At 39.4% G+C, this 12,500-nt stretch overlaps 1 protein-coding gene across 1 annotated transcript in view; it reads right to left on the bottom strand.

The window, feature by feature from the left end:
* LOC120566594 (TBC1 domain family member 9B) overlaps positions 1–12,500 on the bottom strand; it is a 45,639-nt gene that overhangs the window by 9,255 nt on the left and 23,884 nt on the right. The window contains exons 12-19 of the mRNA XM_039813112.1: positions 12,054–12,268; positions 8,797–8,914; positions 6,821–7,023; positions 6,205–6,287; positions 5,940–6,069; positions 4,227–4,325; positions 3,283–3,351; positions 1–132 (exon numbers count right to left, since the gene is read on the bottom strand). The exon at positions 1–132 is cut by the window's left edge and continues 109 nt beyond it. Of these exons, the coding sequence (XP_039669046.1) occupies positions 1–132; positions 3,283–3,351; positions 4,227–4,325; positions 5,940–6,069; positions 6,205–6,287; positions 6,821–7,023; positions 8,797–8,914; positions 12,054–12,268 (1,049 nt within the window). The remainder of the gene's footprint in view (positions 133–3,282; positions 3,352–4,226; positions 4,326–5,939; positions 6,070–6,204; positions 6,288–6,820; positions 7,024–8,796; positions 8,915–12,053; positions 12,269–12,500) is intronic.

Raw genomic sequence — 12,500 nt, 5'->3', positions numbered from 1 at the left:
CGCCAGCGCCGTGAACAGCTGGAGGAACTGGGCCGGGTCGATCCGGTACTGCTCCAGGTAGGGCAGGCTCGGGTCATGCCGCTCCGCAGCAGAACTACTGGACCCCCAGTAACAGCTGGTCATGTGCTGGGACTGCAGGACGCCAGACACAAAGTACTGGTCACACTTTCTATTATATAACACACTTATAAACACACTTATAATGCTTTATAAAAACACTTATAATGCTTTATAAACACACTAATAATGCTTTATAAACACACTAATAATGCTTTATAAACACACTAATAATGCTTTATAAACACACTTATAATGCTTTATAAACACACTTATAATGCTTTATAAACACACTAATAATGTTTTATAAACACACTAATAATGCTTTATAAACACACTCATAAACACACTTATAATGCTTTATAAAACTTATAATGCTTTATAAACACACTTATAATGCATTATAAACACACTTATAATGCTTTTAAACACTTATAATGCTTTATAAACACACTCTTATAATGCTTTATAAACACACTAATAATCTTTATAAACACACTTATAATGTTTTATAAACACTTATAATGCTTTATAAACACACTTATAATGCTTATAAACACTATAAAAAATATAAACACACTTATATTTTTAAACAACCTAAATGCTCTATAAACACACTTATAAAATTATAAACACACTTTATAATATTATAAACACACTTATAAACACACTTATAATGCTCTATAACAACTTATATGTTATAAACACACTTATAAATTAAACTATAACTTACACACTAAATACACTATAAAACATATTTCATATAAAACACTTATAATTATACACACTATAACTAAAACACATTTACACACTTATATATTATAAACACACTTATAAACACACTATAATTTATAAACACACTTATAATGCTCTATAAACACACTTATAATGCTCTATAAACACACTTATAAACATTATAAACACACTTATAAAGATTATAACACACCTATAAACATTATAAACACACCTTATACTATAACATTTTAACACACTTATATTATAACACACTTATAATGTCTATAAAACACTTTATTTATACACCCTATAAATTATAAAACAATATAATTATATTTTACACACTTATAATTTTATAAACACATTATAAACACACTTATAAGCATTATAAACACACTTATAATGCTCTATAAACACACTTATAATTTATAAACAACTTACAATAATAATTCAACTTTATATAAACACTTATAATATTATACACACTTTAATCTTACACACCTATAATATAAAACACACTTATAATTTTATAAACACACTTATAATCTCTATAAACACACTTATAATGCTTTATAAACACACTTATAAAGCATTATAAAACACTTATAATTTATAAACACACTTATAAATCTATAAACACACTATAATGTTATAACACACTTATAATCTTTATAAACACACTTATAATGCTCTATAAACACACTTATAATGTTTATAAACACAATTATAAATATATATAAACACACTTATAATAACAACATTATAAACACTTATAATTATAACACTATAATCTTTAAAGATTATAAACACACTTATAAAGCATTATAAACACACTTATAATGCATTATAAACACACTTATAATCTTTTATAAACACACTTATAATTTATAAACACACTTATATTTTTACATTATAACACACTTATATTTTATAAAAACTTATATGTTTATAAACACACTTATAATGATTATAAACACCTTATAATGTTTATAACACACTATAACTTATATTATACACTTATAATTCTTATACACACTTATAATTTATAAACACACTTATAAAACATTATAAACACACTTATAATGCATTATAAACACACTTATAAAGCATTATAAACACACTTATAATGCTTTATAAACACACTTATAATGCTTTATAAACACACTTATAAACACACTTATAATGCATTATAAACACACTTATAATGCTCTATAAACACACTTATAATGCTCTATAAACACACTTATAATGCTCTATAAACACACTTATAAAGCATTATAAACACACTTATAAAGCATTATAAACACACTTATAAAGCATTATAAACACTTATAATGCATTATAAACACACTTATAATGCTCTATGAACACACCTATAATGCATTATAAACACACTTATAATGCTTTATAAACACACTTATAATGCTCTATAAACACACTTATAATGCTTTATAAACACACTTATAAAGCATTATAAACACACTTATAATCCATTATAAACACACTTATAAAGCTCTATGAACACACTTATAATGCATTATAAACACACTTATAATGCTTTATAAACACACTTATAATGCTCTATAAACACACTTATAATGCTTTATAAACACACTTATAAAGCATTATAAACACACTTATAATGCATTATAAACACACTTATAAAGTATTATAAACACACTTATAATGCTTTATAAACACACTTATAATGCATTATAAACACACTTATAAAGTATTATAAACACACTTATAATGCTTTATAAACACACTTATAATGCTTTATAAACACACTTATAATGCTCTATAAACACACTTATAATGCTTTATAAACACACTTATAAAGCATTATAAACACACTTATAATGCATTATAAACACACTTATAAAGCATTATAAACACACTTATAATGCATTATAAACACACTAATAATGCTTTATAAACACACTTATAATGCATTATAAACACACTTATAATGCTTTATAGACAAACTTATAAACACACTTATAATGCTTTATAAACACACTTATAATGCTTTATAAACACACTTATAATGCATTATAAACACACTTATAATGCTTTATAGACACACTTATAAACACACTTATAATGCATTATAAACACACTTATAATGCTTTATAAACACACTTATAATGCTTTATAAACACACTTATAATGCTTTATAAACACACTTATAATGCATTATAAACACACTTATAATGCTTTATAAACACACTTATAATGCATTATAAACACACTTATAATGCTTTATAAACACACTTATAATGCTTTATAAACACACTTATAATGCATTATAAACACACTTATAATGCATTATAAACACACTAATAATGCTTTACAAACACACTAATAATGCATTGTAATCTGGTCATTGCGCTGTGTAATTAAACTTGTCGTATGTATCTCTGTATTGTTTGCGATGAAGGCTGAGAGACGTCTCTCACATTTAATAAAACAGACTCATGTTCAGACCTTAAAGAGACAGTAGAGCTCCTCCAGCTCCTCTATACTGAAGGCTGACTCTGTCATCATCGCTCTGACCTGCAGAGACACACACACACACACACACACACACACACACACACACAGACACACAAACACACACAGACACACCGACACACAAACAAAGACACACACACACACACACACACACACACAGACACACACACACACACACAAAGACACACACACACACAGAGACACACACACACACACACAGACACACACATACACACACACACACACACAGACACACACACATACACACACACACACACACACACACAAACCACACACACACACACAGACACACACACACAACAACACACACACAGAGACAAGCACAAACACACACACAACACACACACACACACACACACACACAGCACACACACACAACACACACACAAACACACACAACACACACACATACACACACACACAACAAAAACACACACACACAGACACACACAACAACACACACACACACACACACACACACACATAACACACACACACACACACACGAACACACACACACACAGAGACACACACACACACACAGAGACAAGCACAAAACACACACAAAACACAGACACAAACAACACACACACACACACACAGACCAGACAAACACACACACACACACACACAGACACACACACATGCACACACAGACACACAGACACACACACACACACACAGACACACACACACACACACACATACACACACAGAGACACACACATATACACACACACCCACAAACACACACACAAATATACACACACAGAGACACACACACACACAAACACACACACACACAGACAGACACACACACACAGTAAACTTGTTAGCATTTAGCCTGCAGCGTGCTAACAGCGAGCTAACAGCATGCTAACAGCGTGCTAACCCACCACGCTCCTCTTGGCCGTGTCCTCTAGCGACTGAATGACCTTTAACCTCTGCTTGAACCTCATCTGCTCGATGACATCAGAGCGCAGGCTGCCGAACCGCTGAGCACAGAAGAAGAAACGGAGGTTACAACTTCAAAGTGCTGACATTTTAGAAAACAACAAAGAAGTAATGGATTCTTCCAGAGAGAGAGTAATGGATTAATCCAGAGAGAGAGTAATAGATTAATCCAGAGAGAGAGTAATGGATTAATCCAGAGAGAGAGTAATGGATTAATCCAGAGAGAGTAATGGATTAATCCAGAGAGAGAGTAATGGATTCTTCCAGAGAGAGAATAATGGATTAATCCAGAGTGAGAATAATGGATTAATCCAGAGAGAGAATAATGGATTAATCCAGAGAGAGTAATGGATTAATCCAGAGAGAGAGTAATGGATTAATCCAGAGAGAGAGAGTAATGGATTCTTCCAGAGAGAGAGTAATGGATTAATCCAGAGAGAGAGTAATGGATTCTTCCAGAGAGATAATAATGGATTAATCCAGAGAGAGTAATGGATTAATCCAGAGAGAGAGTAATGCATTAATCCAGAGTGAGAATAATGGATTAATCCAGAGAGAGAATAATGGATTAATCCAGAGTGAGAGTAATGGATTAATCCAGAGAGAGAGTAATGGATTAATCCAGAGAGAGAATAATGGAATAATCCAGAGCGAGAGTAATGGATTAATCCAGAGAGAGAGTAATGGATTAATCCAGAGAGAGAGTAATGGATTAATCCAGAGAGAGAATAATGGATTAATCCAGAGTGAGAGTAATGGATTAATCCAGAGAGAGGGAGTAATAGATTAATCCAGAGTGAGAGTAATGGATTAATCCAGAGAGAGTAATGGATTAATCCAGAGAGAGTAATGGATTAATCCAGAGAGAGAGTAATGGATTAATCCAGAGAGAGAGTAATGGATTAATCCAGAGAGAGTAATGGATTAATCCAGAGAGAGAGAGTAATGGATTAATCCAGAGAGAGTAATGGATTAATCCAGAGAGAGAGTAATGGATTAATCCAGAGAGAGAGTAATGGATTAATCCAGAGAGAGTAATGGATTAATCCAGAGAGAGAGAGTAATGGATTAATCCAGAGTGAGAGTAATGGATTAATCCAGAGAGAGAGTAATGGATTAATCCAGAGAGAGTAATGGATTAATCCAGAGCGAGAGTAATGGATTAATCCAGAGAGAGAATAATGGATTAATCCAGAGCCAGAGTAATGGATTAATCCAGAGAGAGAATAATGGATTAATCCAGAGAGAGAGTAATGGATTAATCCAGAGAGAGAGTAATGGATTAATCAAGAGCCAGAATAATGGATTAATCCAGAGAGAGAATAATGGATTAATCCAGAGTGAGAGTAATGGATTAATCCAGAGAGAGAGTAATGGATTAATCCAGAGAGAGAGTGATGGATCAATCCAGAGAGAGAATAATGGATTAATCCAGAGTGAGAGTAATGGATTAATCCAGAGAGAATAATGGATTAATCCAGAGTGAGAGTAATGGATTAATCCAGAGTGAGAGTAATGGAATAATCCAGAGAGAATAATGGATTAATCCAGAGTGAGAGTAATGGATTAATCCAGAGTGAGAGTAATGGAATAATCCAGAGAGAATAATGGATTAATCCAGAGTGAGAGTAATGGTTTAGGAGGAGGAGTGAGACCTCGTAGGAGGACTTGATTAGGTCGAAGACGTCTATCTCAGGAGGAGGTGTGTCTCCGCTGGTCAGCAGGGCGTGGAGGTGAGGAGTGGGCGGAGCTACAGTCTGTCTGTTCACAACGTTATCCAGGTACCTACACACACACACACACCACACACACACACACACACACACACACACACACACACACACACACACACACACACACAGTGAGCTCTGTGTCTACATTAGCATCTTAGCATTTAGCAGGCTAACAGCGAGCTCCTACCGGCCCAGGATGGTCATGGCTTCTCCCTCGTCACTGCAGGACAGCAGGGCGTCCATGTTGTCATGGAGCACCGCCAGCGCCACCTGCACACACACACACACACACACACACACACACACAGACACACAGACACACACACACACAGTTGAGCCGTCTCGGCCAGCGTATGTACCCATGTTGTTCAGACGGTTTCTAAGCGGTGGCCTCTAGCGGGCTGTCAGGAGTCTGGGTCTCTGTGTGTGTGTGTGTGTCTGTGTGTGTGTGTGTGTGTGTGTGTCTCTGTGTGTGTGTGTGTCTGTGTGTGTGTGTGTGTGTGTGTGTGTGTGTGTGTTTGTCTGTCTCTGTGTGTGTGTGTGTGTGTGTTTGTCTGTGTGTGTGTGTGTGTCTCTGTGTGTGTGTGTTTGTCTGTGTGTGTGTGTGTGTGTCTGTGTGTGTCTCTGTGTGTGTGTGTCTGTGTGTGTGTCTGTGTGTGTGTGTCTCTGTGTGTGTGTCTCTGTGTGTGTGTGTCTGTGTGTGTGTGTCTCTGTGTGTGTGTGTGTGTCTCTGTGTGTGTGTCTCTGTGTGTGTGTGTCTGTGTCTGTGTGTGTGTGTGTGTGTGTGTGTGTGGATCTCTGACCTGGAAGATGAGTTTGATTCCTTCGTAGAAGAAGCAGTCGACCAATAGGACGGCGCTGTCGAAGGGCATGACGGACAGGAAGAGCGTGAGGAACCAGGACAGGCTAATGGTGGAGATGACCCCCAGCTGCTGCATGTGTTCGTACAGCAGGGGCAGGAAACCCTGAGTCAGGTCCTCAAACACACCCTGATCCACCAGGGCCCCTGCAGGGAGAGAAACCATGAGTCAGCAGAAACCACGAGTCAGCAGAAACCACGAGTCAGCAGAAACTAGGACGGTGACCAGTCAGGTTAGGATGGTGACCAGTCACAGGGTTAGGATGGTGACCAGTCAGAGGGTTAGGATGGTGACCAGTCAGAGAGGATGGTGACCAGTCAGAGGGTTAGGATGGTGACCAATCAGAGAGGATGGTGACCAGTCAGAGGGTTAGGATGGTGACCAGTCACAGGGTTAGGATGGTGACCAGTCAGAGGGTAAGGATGGTGACCAGTCAGAGAGGATGGTGACCAGTCAGAGGGTTAGGATGGTGACCAATCAGAGAGGATGGTGACCAGTCAGTTTTAGGGGTTAGGATGGTGACCAATCAGAGAGGATGGTGACCAGTCAGAGGGTTAGGATGGTGACCAGTCAGAGAGGATGGTGACCAGTCAGAGGGTTAGGATGGTGACCAGTCAGAGAGGTAAGGATGGTGACCAGTCAGAGAGGTAAGGATGGTGACCAGTCAGAGAGGATGGTGACCAGCCAGAGGGTTAGGATGGTGACCAGTCAGAGAGGTAAGGATGGTGACCAGTCAGAGAGGATGGTGACCAGTCAGAGGGTTAGGATGGTGACCAGTCAGAGAGGTTGGTGACCAGTCAGAGAGGTTAGGATGGTGACCAGTCAGAGGGTTAGGATGGTGACCAGTCAGAGAGGATGGTGACCAGTCAGAGGGTTAGGATGGTGACCAGTCAGAGAGGATGGTGACCAGTCAGAGGGTTAGGATGGTGACCAGTCAGAGAGGTTAGGATGGTGACCAGTCAGAGAGGATGGTGACCAGTCAGAGAGGTAAGGATGGTGACCAATCAGAGAGGTAAGGATGGTGACCAGTCAGAGAGGTAAGGATGGTGACCAGTCAGAGAGGTTAGGATGGTGACCAGTCAGAGAGGTAAGGATGGTGACCAGTCAGAGAGGATGGTGACCAATCAAGAAGGTAGGATGGTGACCAGTCAAGAAGGATGGTGACCAGTCAGAGGTAGGGATGGTGACCAGTCAGAGGGTTAGGATGGTGACCAGTCAGAGAGGTAAGGATGGTGACCAGTCAGAGGGTTAGGATGGTGACCAGTCAGAGGGTTAGGATGGTGACCAGTCAGAGGGTTAGGATGGTGACTAGTCAGAGAGGATGTTGACCAGTCAGAGAGGTTAGGATGGTGACCAGTCAGAGAGGTAAGGATGGTGACCAGTCAGAGGGTTAGGATGGTGACCAGTCAGAGGGGTAAGGATGGTGACCAGTCAGAGGTTTAGGATGGTGACCAGTCAGAGGGGTAAGGATGGTGACCAGTCAGAGGTTTAGGATGGTGACCAGTCAGAGGGTTAGGATGGTGACCAGTCAGAGGGGTAAGGATGGTGACCAGTCAGAGGTTTAGGATGGTGACCAGTCAGAGGGGTAAGGATGGTGACCAGTCAGAGGTTTAGGATGGTGACCACCATATCTTTGAGTGAACATCCAGTCTATGGTTAACATGTACTGGACATGAGCTGAGTTTGCACCCCAGCGCTGCCCAGCCTTGATGCTCATGTATACTTATCTTTATTGAAGTGAATTAGGTTTAAATCTTTAAGTCATGCATGAATTAGTTAATTAATGATATTTTAGCATTTTTTACACATAATAATCCACGATGATCACATTACACAAAACTTAAATTGCACGTCAAAATTTCACAAATCACGTTGTTAGAGTGATGTCAGAGTGATGATGTAATAGTGATGTCACTGACCTACGACCCTGGTGTTGTAGTAGTCCGGCAGCATGCGCTCACACAGCGCCACCAGCAGCCAGAAGGCCTCCTCCTCGGGACAGTAGAGCAGCAGCACCGAGGTCACGATGTTCATCGCCTAAATATACACACATAATACACACATTATATACTAGTATTATATATAATATACACAGTAGAGCAGCAGCACTGAGGTCACGATGTTCATCGCCTAAATATACACACATAATACACACGTTATATACTAGTATTATATATAATATACACAGTAGAGCAGCAGCACCGAGGTCACGATGTACATCGCCTGAAATACACACAATATATACACTTTATACACACTTTATACACAATATACACACAATATACACAGTAGAGCAGCAGCACCGAGGTCACGATGTTCATCGCCTAAATATACACACATAATACACACATTATATACTAGTATTATACAGTGCCTTGCGAAAGTATTCGGCCCCCTTGAACTTTTCGACCTTTTGCCACATTTCAGGCCTCAAACATAAAGATATAAAACTGTAATTTTTTTGTGAAGAATCAACAACAAGTGGGACACAATCATGAAGTGGAACGAAATTTATTGGATATTTCAAACCTTTTAAACAAATAAAAAACTGAAATATTGGGCGTGCAAAATTATTCAGCCCCCTTTAAGTTAATACTTTGTAGCGACCTTTGCTGCGATTACAGCTGTAAGTCGCTTGGGGTATGTCTCTATCAATTTTTCACATCGAGAGACTGACATTTTTGCCCATTCCTCCTTGCAAAACAGCTCGAGCTCAGTGAGGTTGGATGGAGAGCATTTGTGAACAGCAGTTTTCAGTTCTTTCCACAGATTCTCGATTGGATTCAGGTCTGGACTTTGACTTGGCCATTCTAACACCTGGATATGTTTATTTGTGAACCATTCCATTGTAGATTTTGCTTTATGTTTTGGATCATTGTCTTGTTGGAAGACAAATCTCCGTCCCAGTCTCAGGTCTTTTGCAGACTCCATCAGGTTTTCTTCCAGAATGGTCCTGTATTTGGCTCCATCCATCTTCCCATCAATTTTAACCATCTTCCCTGTCCCTGCTGAAGAAAAGCAGGCCCAAACCATGATGCTGCCACCACCATGTTTGACAGTGGGGATGGTGTGTTCAGGGTGATGAGCTGTGTTGCTTTTACGCCAAACATAACGTTTTGCATTGTTGCCAAAAAAGTTTCATCTGACCACAGCACCTTCTTCCACATGTTTGGTGTGTCTCCCAGGTGGCTTTTGGCAAACTTTAAACGACACTTTTTATGGATATCTTTAAGAAATGGCTTTCTTCTTGCCACTCTTCCATAAAGGCCAGATTTGTGCAGTATACGACTGATTGTTGTCCTATGGACAGAGTCTCCCAGCTCAGCTGTAGATCTCTGCAGTTCATCCAGAGTGATCATGGGCCTCTTGGCTGCATCTCTGATCAGTCTTCTCATTGTATGAGCTGAAAGTTTAGAGGGACGGCCGGGTCTTCGTAGATTTGTAGTGGTCTGATACTCCTTCCATTTCAATATTATCGCTTGCACAGTGCTCCTTGGGATGTTTAAAGCTTGGGAAATCTTTTTGTATCCAAATCCGGCTTTAAACTTCTCTACAACAGTATCTCAGACCTGCCTGGTGTGTTCCTTGTTCTTCATGATGCTCTCTGCGCTTTACACGGACCTCTGAGACTATCACAGAGCAGGTGCATTTATACGGAGACTTGATTACACACAGCTGGATTCTATTTATCATCATTAGTCATTTAGGTCAACATTGGATCATTCAGAGATCCTCACTGAACTTCTGGAGAGAGTTTGCTGCACTGAAAGTAAAGGGGCTGAATAATTTTGCACGCCCACTTTTTCAGTTTTTTATTTGTTAAAAAAGTTTGAAATAGCCAATGAATTTCGTTCCACTTCATAATTGGGACCCACTTGTTGTTGATTCTTCACAAAAAATTACAGTTTTATATCTTTATGTTTGAGGCCTGAAATGTGGCAAAAGGTCGAAACGTTCAAGGGGGCCGAATACTTTCGCAAGGCACTGTATATAATATACACAGTAGAGCAGCAGCACTGAGGTCACGATGTTCATCGCCTAAATATACACACATAATACACACGTTATATACTAGTATTATATATAATATACACAGTAGAGCAGCAGCACTGAGGTCACGATGTACATCGCCTAAATATACACACATAATACACACATTATATACTAGTATTATATATAATATACACAGTAGAGCAGCAGCACTGAGGTCACGATGTTCATCGCCTAAATATACACACATAATACACACGTTATATACTAGTATTATATATAATATACACAGTAGAGCAGCAGCACCGAGGTCACGATGTACATCGCCTGAAATACACACAATATATACACTTTATACACACTTTATACACAATATTCACACAATATACACAGTAGAGCAGCAGCACCGAGGTCACGATGTTCATCGCCTAAATATACACACATAATACACACGTTATATACTAGTATTATATATAATATACACAGTAGAGCAGCAGCACTGAGGTCACGATGTTCATTGCCTGAAATACACACTTTATATATTAATACCAGGTCTGTCAAAATAACGCATTAATTTCGATTAATTAATCTGAGAAAAAATAACGCAGATTAATCCGTTCCATATTGACCTTTGACCCCGAGCCGTTCCATATTGACCTTTGACCCCGAGCTGTTCCAGCCACCATTGGACTGTAAAATGAAGGAGGGAGACGAGAAGGTGCTGCCTGGATCATTGATTGGAACATTTACTTATAAAAATATTCTTCCTGAACAGGGTTGGGTACCGAGACCCGGTGCTGATACTACTACTAATAGTCCGCCTCAACGACCGGTATCTACCGGACCGAGACCCGGTGCTGATACTACTACTAATAGTCCGCCTCAACGACCGGTATCTACCGGACCGAATAGCAATGCAAATTTAGACTCCTCATTTCGGTGCCACTGAAATGTCTGCGCTCCTCTCACTTAATGATTTCACACCAGTGGCCCTAAATACAATTTATACACACAATATACAAACTTTATACACACTTTATACACACAATATTCTCTCATTATGAAAGCTTTTGAAAAAATTATCAAACAGGAGATTTTAGCATTAACATATAGTGTGTGTACTAGTACCTGGCAGTATATAGTGTGTGTACTAGTACCTGGCAGTATATAGTGTATGTACTAGTACCTGGCAGTATCCGATGCCCGGGTTGCGGTGAGCGTAGGCCGTGAGCACGCGGCGCAGCGCGGCGATGCCTGTGTCGTTCTGGAAGGCGCGGTGCTCCGGCATCGAACGGTGAAGGTCCCGCTCGATCTCCTCGGTCGCCAGGGAGCACCTCCCCATGGCGGTCTCCACCAGGTCTCCGTAGTAACCAGGGTGGGTCGCCATCTCGTTTTGGGCGCCTGCACACACACAGGAAGTCAGTGAACTCACACAGGAAGTCAGTTTAACATCATGTGGTCAGCGAGGGCGAAACACGCTCTACTGGATCCTTTTAGTTTAACATGAAACAGCCCAGAAATCATCATCACCAAACTCACCAGACTCCATGTAAATAATCAGGACTTTTAGCGTGTATAGAGCCAGCATATCTCCACCAGACTCCATGTAAATAATCAGGACTTTTAGCGTGTA

This window comes from Perca fluviatilis, chromosome 10 (genome assembly GCF_010015445.1).
Source record: "Perca fluviatilis chromosome 10, GENO_Pfluv_1.0, whole genome shotgun sequence".
Lineage (NCBI taxonomy): Eukaryota > Metazoa > Chordata > Actinopteri > Perciformes > Percidae > Perca > Perca fluviatilis.
The sequence above is the reverse complement of the archived record's forward strand: the minus strand, read 5'-3'. Positions and strand labels throughout refer to the sequence as shown.